The 19,589-nt window shown below is 40.2% G+C and overlaps 1 protein-coding gene across 4 annotated transcripts in view; it reads right to left on the bottom strand.

The window, feature by feature from the left end:
- kcnab1a (potassium voltage-gated channel subfamily A regulatory beta subunit 1a) overlaps nucleotides 1–19,589 on the bottom strand; it is a 156,208-nt gene that overhangs the window by 93,478 nt on the left and 43,141 nt on the right. The window contains exon 1 of one of the 4 annotated variants that reach the window (XM_047392608.1): nucleotides 10,895–11,742. The exons of the other annotated variants lie outside the window; for them this stretch is intronic. Coding sequence (XP_047248564.1) covers nucleotides 10,895–11,103 — 209 coding nt within the window. The 5' untranslated portion in view covers nucleotides 11,104–11,742. Of the gene's footprint in view, nucleotides 1–10,894; nucleotides 11,743–19,589 lie in introns of those variants that run through there. 4 annotated transcript variants of the gene reach the window in all.

The following is a 19,589-nucleotide window of genomic DNA, read 5'->3' as shown; positions in this document are numbered from 1 at the left end:
TGAGGTGTTTAAAGAAAAAATGTTAGAATCTATTTATCATTGATTGTCTGTCATAACACAGCTCTCACAATTTTCAAAATTATGCTTCTGAGTGGTTCTGACTGGTTGAATAGTCCCTCATGATGACTCTTCTATGCTGACTTTCAACATTCAGACAGAATTTTAGAATCCAACACGAACATAAAGAACAATCACCTTTTCATGGTTTGGTTGTGTTTTTCTTCCATTCACACCGCTTCGTCAGCTTAACCCAGTGACCTTATCTAGGGGAGCTTTTCAACATCAATGTTAGTAATAAGATCCAAAAGGAACCCTTACAAATTCCAGGCCCAGTGCTAGAAGAAACAGTCCAACAGGGTTGGGTCATAAAACAATATCCAAAGCTTTAAACATCTCACAGAGCAAACAGAAAGAGTATGGCTCCAAACCTACTGAACCCCTCCTTCTGGGGCCCCCAACCAATCAAAAAGCAGCAACTGAAACAAATTCTGGGGTGGGAAAATTGTGCTATCAGCATATATGCTAGTGTATTCACCATCCAGGTGGGTGGCGATCTTTTAAAACCTTTTGAAACAGGAGTGAGCGATCATGTTCTCAACTTGTGCAGTGACCTGAGAAAACACTGCCAGGTGCTGTAAGGGCCATATGCACACTGCAAACTGCATTAAAAAGCTTGCTATTGCAAAAACAAAAAACAAATCACAGCATCTGCTTATGTGTTTAGAAAGTAACACAGCCTGAAGAGATAGTATCTAAAGATGGACTTAGAACCCTCAATAATTCGGTCTAAAGATTACGTAAGCCTTTCTTAACATTTCATGGAGAGTTGTTTGATTAAATCTAATTTTGTGTTTTTTCCCACAACCTAATATACATTTTTTACAGGGACATTCAGGTATACCAGCAGCAAAGTGACAGGCAAACTGGAAGCATGTAAAGGTAAACATATAAAAACTGAAAACTAAGAATAAGTGATTCCACGGTTATACTCAGTATAACCAAAAAAGTTCTTAATAATAGCACTCTCAGATTAAATGAAAATATGATTTAAAAAGCTCAGCAGTATTTAAAATGAACACAAAACTGAATTGGATGATAACATATTGCAAACTTTGTTTCATCAATAATTTGTTTAGACATGAGTTTACATTACTTTGCAAAAGTTCATACCTCTTGACATTTTTCACACATGTTATGAGATAGAACAGCTTTAAGTAGCTAAGAATTGTGAAGCTGCAGATGTGGGATGCATGATTTTCAAAATTTTCTGCAAATAAAAATCAAAAGAGTGTGGCATGCATTTTTATTCAGTCCCACTGAGTAAATACTTTGGATTTGGAATGAACCACCATTCTCTGGAATTACAGCTACCAGTCTTTGGGACATATTTCTACCAGCTTAGTAGATCTAAAGAACCATAATACAACTCAACCTGATTCAAGGAGACCGATGGTGAAGATTTCAAGTCTTGCAACATATTTTTAGTTTGGTTTAGGTGTAGACTTTGCATAGGCCATTCAGACTACTTAATATGCTTTGCTTTGAACCATTCTATTTGCAATTTTCCTCCATATGTTTAGGGTCATTGTCCTGCTGGAAGGTGAACCTCTGACAAAGCCTGAAGATTTCTTTAAACTTCTTGTTTGCTGTGTCCCATTCATGGCTTGGATCAAACCTTTGAAGGAACGTCTTAAGACTTAGCTGCTGTCATCTTGCCGCTCATAATAGTCAGATTTGTAGAGTAGTTGTCCTGTCCAAACACTCTTCTACCTGTGCTGGGGCTCTCAGAAGCTCCTCCAAAGTGTGGATAGTTTAGTTGTTGCAACCATTTCTCAAGGGGAACATGCCGCGTAAAAAAACAATAAAGAAATAAAAAAGAAATTAATGTTTTTTGTCAAAGAAATAAAAACACAAAGAACATTTTTTATAAGAAATTAATAATCTTTCTAAAGAATATATGTGGGAGAGATTTACATAAAGAAAGTACTCTAGACCACCTGTAAATTGTGCAAAGAACAACATCGATACTTAATGACATTTGTTTGTTCAACTTACAAAGCACACCGTTTAAGATGTTTAGGGAGATTTCAGGTTTTAACTGGAGCTGCTAAAGTAGGTCCTAATGAGTCAGGAAGCCTGGAGCATCTAAAGAAAACCCACGGTCGTCTCAAATTAATGTCTCACTAAAACAGCATTAACCCTAGGATCTCTGCTCCTCCCCTTCTGGTTGGTTCTGGCAGCTCATTGTCTGCAGCTGCAACGCATTCTCCTAATGAGCTCATGGGCTTCTTAAGGTAGCTGCTGATACAGACCTTTGCTGGAACATAACCTCAGTTATGTGGACTCCTGTCTGTCTGCCTATCCGTCTGCCTGCCTGCCTGCCTGTCTGCCTGTCGACCTGCCTATCTGCCTACCTGCCTACCTGCCTGCCAACATCTGGTACTACTCCCTCCTAAGGACTGCACTGTAAATATTCTCATCCCCAGTACTCTCTCTCTCTCCTTGGATTCCTGGGTTTACCTCCTCCTCCTCTGGCTTCTGGACAACTCCAGCTCAAGATTCCTTAAACAAAGTCTACAGTAGAAATAAACCTCATTTACCATCTTATCCTGTGTGCTGAGTCTGTTTCATCCTCTGGTTTTGTTCTACTTCGACTATCTAAGCAATTCGTGATAGTATGTTCCAGCCGTCTAACATGTCGAAGAACAATTCAGATGATGAACAGACTTCCTTAAAGGAACGCCTACAATCTACTGAAACCATGCTTCAACAGCTACTGCAACAACAAAGGACTACGGATTCTCATCTCACAGAACTTGGTGGTATGGTTCATGCTTTAAGTGAAATCCTAACCAAACTCTCACCTGCCTCTTCCAATCCTCCAGCTCGTTTAGAGAATCCTCAGCCACCCACAATTCTATCTTCTGGGATCCGAGAGCCTGACTTCCGTCCGTCTGAACTGTTTGATGGTAATCCTAATAACTTTGGTGGTTTTTCTCTCCAGTGTGAATTAGCATTTAGTCGTTCCCCCTCCCTTTTCCCTACTGCTGCCTCCAAGATTACTTATATTGTAACCTCGCTAAAGGGATCTGCTCTGCGCTAGGCGCACGCCTATTTGGCATCTAACCCGGTTGAGTCTCTTCTCTTAGTTATGCCATTTTTTTCAGTCACTTCAAGAGAGTCTCCACTCCAGCAGGAGGCAGCGGCTAAGAAGATACTCACCCTCAAACAGGGAAGGAGAGCATTGGCTGAGTTCGCCATCGACTTCCGGGTGGCAGCGCAGGAGGTGGGTTGGGATGAAGCGGCACTCAAGGGTATTTTTGTTAATTCCCTTGCAGATCAAGTAAAGGACCAGTTGGTTTTGAGAGATGAACCCGAAAGACTGGATGAATTAATCAACCTATCGATCCGCATTGACAACCGTCTAAGAGAGAGACAAACAGAAAGGAACTACAATTCACAGTGGCAGCACTCTCTGGTGCCTCGAACCACTTTCCACGACACACCCACTTCCTCTTCAGAGGGATCTGCGGAACCGGAGCCGATGCAGATTGGTCACACTCGACTCTCCCCAGAGGAACGACAACGCCGCTTTGAGGGTGGTCTTTGCCTATATTGTGGACAAGGAGGACATTTTATCACAAGATGCCCCAAGAAGGGAAAAGAGAGGGCTCGTCAGGGGACTTTGATGAGCATATCCCATTCTTCCCCTGTCTCTCGTCTGTGTTTTCCGGTCACTATTATTGTTGGCCAAGAGAAGTTTCCTGTTGATGCCTTTATTGATTCTGGTGCTGAACAGAATCTCATTTCCTCGGATCTGGTTGATAAACTTCAAATACCCTCTCAGCCTCTCAACAATTCCCTTTGTCACTGGCATCACTGGTCAAACCATGTCTCAAGTGAGATTTAAAGTGCCTCAGCTTCACATCATCACCTCTGGTAACCATCATGAATGGGGTGAGTTCTTTGTTGTCTCTTCCATCTCTCCACAATTAGTTTTGGGGTTTCCCTGGTTGCAGAAACATAATCCCGTTATTAATTGGGTGGAGGGCAGAGTAGAGAGATGGAGTAATTTCTGTCTCCAGAACTGCTTAAAGACTGCTGTCTCTCACTCTATCAAACAACTCAAACCTTCTGAGCCTGTTGATCTGTCCAAAGTTCCACCTGAATACCACAATCTCACACCTGTGTTTAGCAAACAAGGGGCTCTTTCTTTACCTCTGCATCGCCCCTATGACTGCCCTATTGATCTCCTCCCAGGCGCTCCGCTACCATCCAGCAGACTCTTTAAACTCTCCGGACCCGAGAGAAGGGTCATGAAAGAGTACATCGAGGATTCTTTAGCATCTGGGATCATTCGTCCGTCTACCTCCCCTGTTGGCGCCGGATTCTTCTTCGTGGGTAAGAAGGACGGCACATTAAGACCTTGTATTGATTATAGAGGATTAAATCAAATCACTATTAAAAATAAATACCCACTACCACTTATTGATTCCATACATGAACAATTACATTCTGCCAAGATCTTCACTAAACTCGACCTGCGCAATGCTTACCATTTGGTCCGGATCCGAGTGGGTGATGAGTGGAAAACAGCTTTCAAAACCCCCCTAGGACATTTTGAGTATTTGGTTATGCCTTTCAGGTTGACCAATGCACCCGCTGTTTTCCAGGCTCTTATTAATGATGTTCTTCGTGACTTTCTCAACCTCTTTGTTTTCGTTTATCTGGATGACATTTTGATTATTTCCCAGGACATAGAACAACATCGCCAGCATGTCAGAACAGTTCTCCAAAGGCTTTTTGAGAATCAACTCTTTGTTAAAGCCGAAAAGTGCGAATTCAGTGTCACATCTGTGTCTTTTCTGGGTTTTATTTTTGAGGCAGGCAGGTACAGAACTGATCCCGAGAAAACCAAGGCAGTGGCAGAGTGGCCTACTCCAACTGATCGCAGGCAACTTCAAAGGTTCTTGGGATTTGCAAATTTTTATAGGTTTATAAGGAACTACAGTCAGGTCACTGCACCTCTCACTCAACTCACCTCCTCTCTGAAAACGTTCCATTGGACTCCTGAGGCAGAAAGGGCATTTGGTGAGTTAAAGACTCTATTTTCTTCAGCACCCATATTGACCCATCCTGATCCATGTGCACAATTTATTGTAGAGGTTGATGCTTCTGACATTGGAGTAGGGGCTATTCTTTCTCAACGGTCTCCTCTGGACGATAAAGTACATCCATGTGCCTATTTTTCTCGTCGCTTGTCTCCAGCAGAGCAAAATTATGATGTGGGCAACCGTGAACTGTTAGCCATCAAGTTGGCGCTTGAGGAATGGCGGCATTGGTTAGAGGGTACTGAAGTCCCTTTTCTCATTTGGACTGATCATAAGAACCTCTCCTACATTCAAAATGCCAAGAGACTTAACCCCAGACAAGCCCGTTGGTCTCTGTTTTTTGCTCGTTTTCATTTTTCTATCTCCTACAGACCCGGTTCCAAGAACATTAAGCCTGATGCTCTCTCTCGCCAGTTCTCTCATTCTGACCAACTCAAGACTGAAGCTTCCATCCTACCGGATTCTTGTATTGTGGGCGCCCTCACCTGGGCCATTGAAAAGGACATCAGGGAGGCACAAAGGTCCGAACCTGACCCAGGTACTGGCCCAGTGGGCAAGCTGTTCGTTCCCAACTCTGTCATCAATAAGGTTCTGGATTGGGTGCACAACAATAAATTGACTTGTCATCCTGGGGTGACTCGTATGATCACATTTACCAAAAGGTTTTTCTGGTGGCCAACTCTGAACTTCAACATTAAAGATTTTGTTGCAGCTTGTCCCACATGTGCTCGAAACAAGAACACTAATCAACCCCCTGCTGGTCTTCTTCAACCTCTGCCCACCCCTAGCCACCCCTGGTCCCACATTTCCGTTGATTTCATCACTGGTCTCCCGCCATCTGACGGTAACACAGTCATCCTTACTGTTGTTGACAGATTTTCTAAAGCAGCCCATTTTGTTCCATTATCCAAGCTTCCGTCTGCATTGGAGACTGCCCAACTCCTGGTTCTCCACGTTTTCCGCATCCATGGCATACCTTTGGACATTGTTTCTGACCGAGGCCCGCAGTTCATCTCGCAAGTTTGGAAGGAGTTTTGCAAAGCTCTTGGTGCCTCCGTAAGTCTTTCATCTGGATACCACCCCCAATCTAATGGACAGACAGAAAGATGCAACCAGGAACTTGAAGTCGGCTTGAGGTGCGTAATAAATGACAACCCCTCTTCTTGGTGCAAACATCTCACATGGATCGAATATGCTCACAACGCACATACTTCCTCTGCTACTGGTTTGTCCCCCTTTGAGGCTTCACTGGGCTATCTACCCCCGCTGTTTCCCATTGTTGAATCTGACATCCTGGTCCCCTCTGTTCAGCATTATGTTTCCAGGTGTCGTAGGATCTGGCAACAGACCAGGAGGACCCTCCTACGCACCCTGGAACAAAATAAGAGGTTCGCTAACTGTCACCGTTCTGCTGCACCTGTCTACCGCATCAATCAGAGTCTGGCTTTCCACCAGGAATATTAAATTAAAAGATACTTCTAGAAAGTTGGCCCCCCGTTTCATTGGCCCTTTTCTCATCGAGAGGATCATCAACCCATCTGCAGTGAGACTCAAACTACCATCTTCCATGCACATTCACCCTACTTTCCATGTTTCCCAGATCAAGCCAGTCTCGGAAAACCCCCTGAGTCCTCCCACCAAGCCGCCTCCTCCTCTTGCTCGACTCATTGATGACCACCCTGCATATACAGTCTATCGTATCCTGGATGTTCGGCGTAGGGGGCGTGGTTTTCAATATCTTGTGGACCGGATATGGACCTGAAGAGAGAACCTGGGTTCCCCGTTCTCACATCCTGGACCCTGCTCTCATCACGTCCTTTTACAAACGCTACTGTCTCACTAAAACAGCATTAACCCTAGGAACTCTGCTCCTCCCCTTCTGGTTGGTTCTGGCAGCTCATTGTCTGCAGCTGCAACACATTCTCCTAATGAGCTCATGGGCTTCTTAAGGTAGCTGCTGATACAGACCTTTGCTGGAACATAACCTCAGTTATGTGGACTCCTGTCTGTCTGCCTATCTGTCTGCCTGCCTGTCTGCCTGTTGACCTGCCTATCTGCCTACCTGCCTGCCAACATCTGGTAATACTCTCTCCTAAGGACTGCACTGTAAATATTCTCATCACCAGTACTCTCTCTCTCTCTCCTTGGATTCCTGGGTTTACCTCCTCCTCCTCTGGCTTCTGGACAACTCCAACTCAAGATTCCTTAAACAAAGTCTACAGTAGAAATAAACCTCATTTACCGTCTTATCCTGTGTGCTGAGTCTGTTTCATCCTCTGGTTTTGTTCTAATTCGACTATCTAAGCAATTCATGATTTTAACAATAAGTACAACAGCAAGCAATTGACATCTATAATCTCAGACAGTGTTATTGCATTGCAAATTAAAGATGAAATTAAGAGATGGTTTTCACCCTTAAAAGTATTTACTTAAATAATTTTTTTTAAAACTAAAAAAATGTTAATACACTTTATTGTGTACAATCAAACAGGAGCAATTTGATTGCACTACTCTGCTGCGGTGTGTTAGAGCAGAACCTCTAGTCTAATCAAACAACAAATGGAACATCAGTCAACAAATGAAAACATGAAACCATTGCAGAGCTTTATGAGCACTTTATCATCACAGATGTCTCCCCGTATTCGTTGGCTAGAAGGAGGCAGCTGTTCAAAGAGACAAACAGAAGCAGTGCAGGTGTTCTCCATCCTGACATATTTCCGATACACTGATGTTGAAACCTCTGCCTTTTTATATAATGTCCATGTATTTTTAAAATAGGCAGACACAATGCAAATCTGGGTTCCCTTTCTGAAACTAATACAAAGACTGACACGGGAAAAGAGAGAAGAGAATGATGGAGGACAGGAAGGTAAGGACTTGTCACAAAGAGTTTTTCTCAGAGCGTTGCTGTCAGCAGAGGAGAACTCAGCACAGAAAGATTAGTGCACTCTGTGGTATCGTCCCTTTCTGTCCCATCTCTCTTTCTTCTGTCTGGGTTTTCTTGCTTTTCGTTACACACACAACCCAGAGCAAAGCCCTTAGCCTAGCATCACCCATTATCACCAGCAGTTTTCAGCATCGTCTGTCTATTAAGCTTTTTATGAGAGTTTGAGAGGACAACTGAGCTTTCTTGTAGTTGGCTACAATATCTGATAGTCCGTGTTGTATCAGTTCATTCTTAACAAGTACTAGCTCTAAATTCAATTTAGACACGTTAAAATGAATTAAAACATGTTCATAGTTCACCCCCTAAACATTCTGATCGAAGTTCACAACTCCAACATGAAGTTCATCTCGTTCATTACTCATATTTTGTCTGAGATAAATTTAAATGTAAGCATACCAATGGATTATCCTATTGTCTAGCATCTGTTTTACTTTTTCCTGTCGTCTTTGCTCACATAAACTGTATTTTATAACAGCTGAATTCTGAAAACAGCTCTCCTCATTCACACATTCTAGGCTTTGACTGTCAGAAAACAAAACAGCTCTGAAATTGATGGGACGGTGCTCCATTTAGACTACTTTTGTAATTGCGTTCTCTTATAACCCTTTTTTTATCATCAAGTCAGCATAGACTGGGTTTGGGACACATTTGCCATTTAAACTGTTTTTATATAGTTTTAGTGTGCTTTTTACCTTCAGCCTTTTGAACAGTGTTTTGCTAAAAAAAAATATTTAAATGGAATGAAAACTTCTGGTTTCTCTAAAATCTTTGCGAAATACTGTATCTCTACACAAAAGGACTTTGTCCAAGTGTTCAGTTTTTTTAATAGAGATATTTTGAACAGATTTTTACGCAATGATTAATCCTATAATGAATTTAAGATTGCTGTAATGAACAAGGCCATCCAACTTTCCTTGGCACTTTGGAGACACTGACAAATGTGATAAATGTTAGGTTTATCAGTTTAGATAATTTTAACATTTGTTTCCTAGTTCTAAGATTTCCCACCTTAGTTAGTAGCTTATAGATTAATTAGCATTTTTGTCTTTTTGTTTGTCCAAATATTCATCTGTTTCTGACTTTCTTTTGGTTAGTTAATCATTAGTGATTAGATATTGGTGAAATAATAGTACTTTTAATTAGTTATTAATTTTTCTTATAATCTTTAGTTTTAAAGTCAATTCTAAAGTTGAGAAAAATACTGAAATTTCCTTCTTCTTCCTTCTTCTGTAGTAAAAATCTAATCCTGGAAAGTTTAAAAATCAATCCTTAAGACTAAGAAAGATAAGGAGAAGCTGAACTCATCATGCATTTATGCTGTTCTCATGATTTTGATATATTATTCCCAATATAAAGTGACAAGCACCGAGCAGCAGGCGGGTCAAAGTTCAGTCTCCTGCCTGCTCTCATTACACCTCACAGCTCACTCACATTACACACTGTCTGGACTGCAACAGAGTCCAGACAATGTGTAATATAAGTCTAGTCTTTAACAGTGACACACCCGGCCCAGGATAGGCAGGCAAGATACAGTTCATCATAGGATACTTGGAAAAGCACAATAAAAATATACATATTTGTCTTTATTTTGTTTTTTTGGAAGCAAAAGCAAAGAACATGGTTATTAGTTGTTTGAAGTCTTCTCACTTCCTAAGTAACATGTTGTTGCTAAAAGAATATTTGAAAAAAACATGATAGATAATACCACATATTAATTTGGCCAGCTTTCAGGTTGAACTATGAGGGAAAGAAATTTACTCACTAACTCATTTGTTGCATCTTACAATGCTCACATTTCATTATTTCTAGATTTTTGATTAATATCAACAATTATTTAAAAAAATAATGTGTATTTTACTTCAGAAAGCACACCTACTAATAGTGGTCTGATAGAGGCTGCTTTCACACTCAAGTCTGATTTCATAGCTTTGTGCACACCTTGTAAAACGTTTATAACAGAACAACATTTCAAGGGTTCAGGCCAAGAGATAGAATAGCAGAACTCAGCTGAGCCGCAGCATCGCAGAGGTCAAATCCAACTCAGACGCTCTGCCCACACTGCAGAGTTGTCTCTTCAACCACACCGGTAGACAAGTGTTTAGGTGTGGGAGAGAAGCAGAAGAGAAAAAGCGCTCTTCCATTCTCAAAACATAGTTTGTTTTAGTGCATGTGAGGGCAGGAAGGGAAGTTTAGCATTTGTGCAGGACAAAAGCCATGTGTGAAGAATATGTGAGCTAAGTCAGAAAGCAAAGCTTTGAACAAAGACCAGGTTTGGCAAGAACATCTGAAACCTCCTAATAATCACAAATGTGAGTGCAAAGACTGTGGATCGAGTTTAAAATGTGTAGAACTTAAAAAAGGCACTGGAAGAAATTATGAAAGGAATGAAGAAGAAAGCAACGGCACAAAGTGATCCACGGAGGATACATTTTAGTTTTAAGACAGAAGGAGGTGACACCCTAGCAATTTTTAAAAAGATTGACAAAGAAGGCTAAATTGTTTGACATCTTGATAAAATTATTATTTAGGTATTGATTTTTACCCAAAAAGGCTTATTCATGAGAAACATCAAACTGATTCTAGATGTTTAAACCAAAACTGGATCTATATTTGTTGTGTTATATTTTCAAATTCACCTGAGAGCTTGTAAATAAAATAACACAAAAATTTCATGTTAAATGTTCCTTCTGTTCTTTAAACTTTCTTTAACTCTTCATGTCAAATATTAAAGTATAAACAGGTTATTCAGCTGTGAAGAACTTGATATAGAAACAAAGAAGAAATGTTTTCAAGCCACTGAATCCAGCACACACTCGTATCTCTGACTCACACACACCTGTACTTCATGCCCGTGTGTTTGCCGGTCGACTCCTTCAGGGAGATGTGTCGGGGAGTGAAGGAGCCGAAGCTGCGGGCGATGATAGCCACGGTGCGGAACTTGGCCCTGGCCTGGTTCACCACATTGGGGCTGGTGGCGTTCTGCTTGCTGTGATCCCCATTCCCCCTCTTCAGGTTGTGGTCCGTACAGGCGATGGACACCTGCATGGCTTAGCTTCAAGGGAAGTTGTTGAGAAACTGGTGAAGGGAAAAGAGGAAAACTGGCAGGAAAGCCTTAATTCCCTCAGACAGACCTTTTAAAATCTTTTGATTTGGAGTCTCTTCCCTTTTTTAGCTAAGATTCAGTCCACTGGTCCTGTTACTTTTGAAGTTCTTCACAATTTTCCCCAGTATGGATTAAGTCTTCATTTCTTCACTTACAGAAAGATTCGTCTTCATCACTTTGTTCTTTTATGCATAAGAACCCTTTTCTACCTCCTTCTGTGCTCAGATTGAGCTTTCCATTTTCAGTCTTTCCTTGCAGAAGACAAGCAGTAAAGCAGGTCAATCATCAAAACCCTGACAAGAACAAGGACTCCTCAGTTCTTCCCTGGATCCTCTATTTAGTCCATCATTGTTTTTTCTCTTCTCTTCTCTTGCGTCTTGCCTCTGATGCCAAGCTGAGGGATTTTAGCTGCAGAGAGGAAATCAGAGAGAGAGAGAGTGCTTGCAGAGGTTTGGCAGAGGATGGAGAAGGGAAACAGAGAGGCAGAGACACGATCCAGGCGCTGTGCTCTCCCAGTCTGATTGTGGGAAACAGTGCGCGAGCGATGGTATGTGAGAGAAAAGAGAGAGGAGGGTGAAGGAGGAGGGGATAGGGTCAGAACATGGAGAAGGAGACAGGGCACAGATGAAGCAAGGAGGAGGAGGAGGAGTAATGGGTGCGGTGGGGGGGTCACGCTCAGGTCCTGGAAGGTTACATCTGCACACTTCTGTCTTCCTACTTCTCACATGCTTCCTAAATGTCCCTGTGTGTCACTAATTTGCGTGTGCTCCAGTTTCCCCATGTTTCACCCCTCTCTTCTCCTCAGACTCTCTCTGCTTGATCTGCACTCAATGTTTGGATCCTCAGCTCTTTTTGACGTCCCCCTTCTGTTGTTGGTTGTTTCAGCAGGGCAGCTCCATCACAGGAAGCGAGGAGGGAGACATGTGGTCCAACATACTGTTTCTCTCCATAACTCCCTCCTACTTCCTCTCCCCGTGTGTTTAGCTGCCACTCTACCTGTCTTCCTCCTTCTCTCATTGTTATACACTCTTTCAGTGTTTGACGGGTTCCTTTCTATTTTCTCTTTTTATTCCCACAAAGCCAACTTTTTATTCTATTTGAACACTTAACTGTATGCTTTACTTGTTGTTCCTTTATCTTATCCTTTTCCCTCGATTTCAGTAAAACCTTTCAGGACGTTTATAAGATTGTATACTCCTGGGAATTACCGAAGGAATAAAAGTGATAAGCAACATTATCTCCTTTGAATTTAATGCAATTAATTAACTGATCTTTCGCAAGTGTAAATGTATCTGGCCCATTTACAGTTAAAATCAGATATTTACATTTACTGCACAAATATACACATAACCCTTTTTTGTCACTGACTTACATTTAATTTGACCAAAGGATGCCAGTTTTCCATCAGTTAGGATTATTAAAAATATCTTTATTTGCTAAATGCCAGAATTATGAGAGAATGAATTTTATTATACATTTTCTTTTTGCCGTTTTTTAAATTTAGAAGTTTCCAGATGAAGGAGCCATGTTATTCTGTTCAAATGATTATGTGTGAGTCTTGTGGAAATGTCCATCCATCATACTGTTTGGGAAGGTTTTTGTTCAAAATATCTGTACCAACCCCAGAACAAAACCAAAAGACCTTGTGAAGATGCTGGCTGATGCTGGTTCCAGAGTGACATTATCCACACTTAAACAAATCCTGTTTTGATGCCATTGGCAAGACAGAAAAATTATTACAGTTTGACCAGAGTTTTTGGAGGCAGGACAGAGCTACATTTGCTACATTTGAAGGGAAAAGGGAGAAGATTAAAAGCCTGACAATACCATCTAAATGTAAAACAAGTTTGGCCGTTTTATGTTGTGAACGTGTTTTGCTGCAGGAGGGACTGGTGCACTTAGATAGATGGCATCGTGAGGAAAGAACATTATGTGGAAATCTTGAAGCAACATCTCAAGACATCAGTCAAGAAGTTAAGGCTTCGGCACAAATGGGTCTTCCAAAGGACATATAGCCAAATTATTGACAAAGTGGCTTTTGGACAGCACCATCTGAAAGCCCTGATCATAGTCCAATAGAAGACTTGTGGGCAGAACTTAAGAGGTGTTTGCAAGGAAGGCAGCCTACAACCCTAACTTTCTGTCAGGAGGAGTGGGCCAAATTTCAACAAATTATTATGAGAAGCTTGTGTAAGGAAATCCAAAACACTTGATCCAAGCCATTCAATTTAAAATGTACTTCTGCCAAATGGAAAGGTATGTAAATTTATTAATTTAAAGACAGTGGTAAACAAAATCTTCTCTTTTTATACTCTGTATGTAAATATCTGGTTTCATACAGGGCCAATGAGGACAAGCATCTAGTGTGTTATGTTATAGTTGTTAAACATAGAACAGAAAAAAAAAATTCTGCAACAGGAGGTCAAATCTTCACAAAATCAATGGATCACAAATTGGCTACGAAATTCTAAACATTTCACTTCTAGTTTATGTTGCAATCACTAGAACGGGTCTTTTCCAGAAACCAATATGTTGTCTGAATTTTTTGCTCACTCACATACATGCAAAGGCAGACGTTCCACAACATTGTTGCCAGATAAATATTTTAAAACCACCAAAGGCAGCTACGTATCAAAGAAAGAAGGATGGATGGATGGTCGAGATGGGGGAAGTGCTTAGATGTGAATCCAAAGACAGAAAAAATGTGAACAGAGGCATTGCAGAGCTCAGAGGAGAGTGCAACAGTGTGCATTTCTGAATGGCCATGCATATTACAAATGCTTTGGTGTGAATTTGATGTACTACATTCCTGTGTGAGGTGAATACCTGAATACCTACACTGCTATGTTTCTATGTGAAAGTGTTTGGAAAGAACAGATCAAAATATAATATATTATTAGTATTAATAATGCTAATATAATATCCTAATATTATATTTAGGAGGAGCAAGTGCATACACAAATAATCCTGCATTGTGAATGAAAAAGACTGTCGAAGGTGAGTATAAAATTACTTTGTGTTACTCAGTAAGAATTTATCTAAGTTTCTCTAAGCATCAAGTTGCCTTAATAACTGTGACCATGGGTGGTGCTTTTGCTTTGATAATTGTTGTCAAGGTTATAAACTATTTCCCTCCTGTATTCAATAAGCGTTCCCTGCTATTAATTTTAACTCTTGACATTGTTGTTTACGAATTATGATGTATTCTGTGGTAAAATAAAACACTTGGAAAATGTATTTGTTTTCTGCAAATCTTTGTAGAAAAGCCTTGTACCCAGCATCAGTAACTGTTTAGTTGTTTCAGTATTTGTAGTTTCTGTTGGGGGCAGAACAGCTAATAATGTGCATCTGTTTCTCCCCTCTTCTATATTCACTTTCTAATACTAATACCTCTTTATACCCACATTTGATCATGTTACAACCACCAACATCTGATATCATCTATTAGATAGCACATAATTGTAAAGTGGAAGGAAAACGATGCAGATTTTCAAAACTTTATACAGATAAAAATACAAAAAGGTGTAGTGTACAGTTGTATTCAGCCTCTTTACTTTGCTGCCCATAAAAAAATTGTGCAACCATTTGCCTTCAGCAGTTATCAAATTGATACATAGAGTCCACCCGAATGTGAACGTCTCAGAGGTTTAGTGAACAGTAGTTAACAAACAGCATAATGAAGGCCGGACAGAGCAAGGATCACGCTGAGGATTAATGTGCTGCAGTTTTACATTTTAAAACAATATCCTAAGCTTTGAACATCTGCTAGGAAACTGTTCAGCCCATCTTTCAAAAATGTAAAGTGTACAGCCCAACCGCAAACCTACCAGAACATGACTGTCCACCTAAAACTGTCAGGCTGGGCAAGGAAAGCATTAACTGAGAAGCAGCCAAGTACCCAATGGCAGCTCTGGACGTGCTTCAAAGATCCACAGCTCAGGTGATGTCAGTGCGACATCAATTGTTTCGTGCTCAACAAATCTGGTCTTTATGGAAGAGCCATTGTTGAAAAATATTAATAAAAACATATATTCAAAGTTTGCCACAAAGTGGGGAACACAACAAATATAAAGCACAGTTGAACTTTTTGCTCTACATGTTAAATGCTATGAGTAGTCACTAAGAGTACACATGCCCCTGAGCACACCATCCTCAAGGAGAAACATGCTGGTGGAAGCATCATGGTGTGGGAAAAGCTTTCTTTAGTAGGGACAGAGAAGCCTGAGTTGATGAGGATAGCTTGCGCTGAATACAGATGATACTGGATGAAAAAACTTGAAACTGGGTTAGAGGATCACACTCCAACAGGAAAGAGACCCTAAACATTCACACAGGCCTGCAACAGAATGGTTTAAGTGAAAGCATATTTATATTTTTAAATGTCCAGCGAAAGTCCAGACCTAAATCAGATTGAAAATTGATGCAGAGACTTGGCTTTCATAGATTCTTTCCATCCAGTTTGATTGAATGGAAGCTATTTTGCAAAAAAAAAAAAAAGAATGGAGAAAAGAGCATCTGTAATTGACTATGGTTGTAGAGATACAACTCAAAATATTTGCAAAATTTTAAAAGGTGGTTCTACAAAGAATTGAGTCACAGGGGACTAAAAACATTGACCTGCCACACTTTTCAGTTAGTAAAAAGGGTTCAGTAGAAAGGTAAAAGGTACACAAACAAAGCAAATTAACAATCATTACTAAAACAAAATATGATAAATATGAACAGAGACATAAATAAATAGATATGTTTAAGTGAAATATGAATATGAGCTGGGATCAGAAAACTCTCACAATCAAAGCAGTAAAGACAACTGTCATGATTTTTACAGCCGACTTAACCCACATGCAGAGACTCTCAGAGAACTTTGTAAAAGGAATAAGTTTTTATTGAAAGATTGATCAGGAACAACAGGAGCGACGAGTCTAATCTTCCTTACTGTGAAAACACAAAGAGAAAAGATAAATAGCTGAACCTCAGAAACATGAACCAACATAAACGTATCTTACTGGAGATTCAGGAATAACCCGCCAGGGAGAGAATAAATGTCAGGAAAGGAGTTCAGCTTGCCATGCACAGACTAGATCAGGAAGTAGCCTTAGCCACTACGGAGGACTGGAACAGATCAGGTAGGATTCACACCTGGAATAGGTAACAAAGCAAGTTAGAGTTCGCAACAACAGATCCTTCAAAAGATATCCATGGTAAAAATCATGCAAAGATTTCAGAGCTGGCCAGAAATTACCACAGAGGCAAAAACACTCATGCGCCAAGGTGTTGGCAACCTTCCTCTATATGCTTCCCAGCTGATGAGTAGATGCACAACACCTGTCACCTCAGGTACACTCCTACTGGCGGCACCTAGTGTCGACAAAGTGTAAGCAGCAGGCTGCAGAACTCCAAATCCTGACAACAACTGGCAATGAATTGCCTCTGCATTGAAGGGACAGTTTAACTCTGAGAAACACAGAGAGGAGACACTCTCACATTTCATACTATCTGCACCTCAGCAGCATCCCTTACCTGAACTTTAATTACAACTTGAGATCAGTCTTGCGCTAAATGGAAAAGCAGCTCATTCAAGATCAATATCTGTTCTTTTCAAGGAGGAGGGATCCACAGATTTCCGAACAAATCCAGACAAAAAAGCAGAGTGGGCTTCTTTCTTTAATGAAGAGTGAAACACACTGAGTGATTAAGACGATGGTTATAAATTGTTTACATTTCCAAAATAAGAAGGTGCACTTGCTTAAAGAGCAATCATTGAACTACTTGAAATGAACTGTATCACATCAGTGGAGAACTGAATTATTGCAGTGTAAAAACTGTGGGTCAATGACTTAAATTAGGAGCCCTTCTGTTTGAGAGATGTGACTATTATGTTTTATGGTCAGATTTCTAGCTGAAATGTACTGTTTGCACTTTATAAACATTACATCTATGGGGTCAAAGAGGTCTAATGTTACCTCATAAGAATTTGCTCACAAGATATTAAAACATTATATGACGTGTATAGTTATTGTGAGTATGTGACCTCGTCAGGTGAAGTAACTGTAAACTATTATGGGTGCTGGATGTAAAGGTGTGTTCTTTAAGTTTGACTCTATTTTGAGACTCTCATTTTAAAGCAAGAAAGGAAGTATAAATAAATGCCACATCACTGTTACATGAGCAGTGAAGGAGCCTCCACCGTTTTTGAATCTTTTGTGTGGCAGTGTTATGGACAAACCATTTGTAAACACTGAGAAAACAACAACTGGCTAATTGTTAGCCACTAACAATGCTAAAGGTGGCCTCTGGTTTAGAGTTTAGAAAACAGTGCTAAAATCAAAGGCTACTCAGTTTGATCCACTTTAGTTAAAATGTGAAATACCTAATTGATCAAACCTAAAGAGTATTAATGTCTACTGAACAGATAAAGAGATTTCTTAAACCTTTATTCTATTTGTGAAAAAATTAAAAGGAGCATTTCCTTGGACTGGACTGTTACAAAATGGTCTACACTCCTCTTTCCAGGTCAAAGTAAATTTTGCATTTTATTTATTTGGTTTCAAGATTCTGGAGGAAGAGTTTGGGGGACAGAATCCAAGTTGCTTGAGGCCCAGTGTGAAGTTTCCAAAGTCGGTGATGATTTGGGGAGCTTTGTAATCTGCTGGTGTTGGTCTACTACCAGAAGATTATCTTTTATGCTTCCTTCTGTGGACAAGCTTTATTGAGATGCTCGTTTAATTTTCCAGCAGCACTTGGCACCTTCTTACACTGCCAAAGGTACCATTACATGCTTCATTGCCCATGGTATCACTGATTGGCCTACAAACTGGCCTGACCTAAAGTTCATAGACAATCTAAAGGATATAGTCAAGAGAAAGATAAGTGACAACAGGGCCAAAAATGCAGACAAGTTGAAAGCAACTTGGACCTCCTTAGCACCTTTGCGAGATCACCTCCATGCCAAGCTGCATTGTAATTAATGCAAAAGGAGCCCAGACCAAGTATTCAGAGTATATACTGTGCTGTGCATGCACACACTTTTCAGTAGGCCAACATTTCCGCATGTTCTAATTTATTGCAGTTCATCCGTACATGTAATACCACTAGAATCCATTCTTGCAATATTAATGTAGACTTGCTGGGTTAACATTTACAATGAGAAACATGAAAATATCAAACTTGGGGAAATGACTCATTTTTGCAGATCACTGCAGCTCTCACCTCATAAAATCATGAATTTTGCTAATTTTGTTTCGAGACAGCCTTGTTGACACTGCTTCAACATGCCAACGTATGCCATCGTTGCTCCCTTTGCATGTTTGTGTAAGTGTGTTTCAGATGTATTGAGAAAAAAAACACAGTTGGATTCTCTATGTCTGTACTGCAGTAAACTGATTCATTACAGCCTGTGATGTTTCCCTCTGCTCTTCCAGTTGAGTTAAACCCAATCTGATTCATCAGTCAGCTTAGAAGAGTCATGCAGCTGTGTCCCATCGCAGTGCATGCACTGTAGGTTTGTATAAAACTATTTTTGAGCAAACCGTCTTGCCTATCAGATCAAGCTGATCTACAATAGCTACTGGTTGTGGTTAAAAATCATCTTATTATATGATAAAATGCATCTTTGTCTCTATGATCTTTTATTCCAGTTTTGCTCTAGTCTCAAACCTTCTTCTCCCTGCTCCTGCTTTCCGTCTCTGTTTTGTTTTTGTGCAGCTGCATCTGACCCTTATACAGCAAGTGGTAACTCTCATAATTCTGAGTGCAAAGCTCTGTGTCCTACTTTAGCAGCTGCGTGTGTACGTTGACTTCACGCTGAGCTTGGTCAGCAAAAGTCTACTTACAACTAAGTGAATTCCCATTGAGATGTCTTATACTAGGTGTTAGCCCTGGTGGCACAATTTAGTTAATTTATTGGCTTGTCAAGTCAAGATCATTCATATTTCAGTAACAGACTTTCAGTAGAAACTAATAAGAGCATTTGTATATGTTCTAGCTTTGTTTGTGAAAACCTGCACAGGTCATCAATTGCAACCTAAATTCAAGACAAGCAAAAACAGAAAGAAATAATAAAAAGGGGAAAATAAAAAGGAGAAATGTTTCTGTAAGAATAAAAATTTGATTTAAACAAAAATCTATATTAGACTAATTCAAAGGTGTGCAAGGCCCTGAAAGTCTGAGCTGAGTCTGAGAGTTGAGCTGATCAAGAGTTTCTGCCTCCTTACAAACCTCCTCTGATGTTACTTTTTTGTCACACTTTTGTCACACTTAAATGTTTCAGATCATCAAACAAATATAATATCTATAAAATACAATATCAAAGCTAACCACCTTTAAAATTATGATTTCAGTTAGTAAGGAAAATATAGCTATCAAAACCAAGCTAGCACGTTTTTAAAAAGTAACAGCTCCCTGTGTCAAATCCTGAATTAACTTAACC

The sequence above is a fragment of the Girardinichthys multiradiatus genome, chromosome 18 (assembly GCF_021462225.1).
Source record: "Girardinichthys multiradiatus isolate DD_20200921_A chromosome 18, DD_fGirMul_XY1, whole genome shotgun sequence".
Lineage (NCBI taxonomy): Eukaryota > Metazoa > Chordata > Actinopteri > Cyprinodontiformes > Goodeidae > Girardinichthys > Girardinichthys multiradiatus.
Note: the sequence above shows the minus strand (reverse complement) of the source record. Positions and strands in the feature narration are given on the sequence as shown.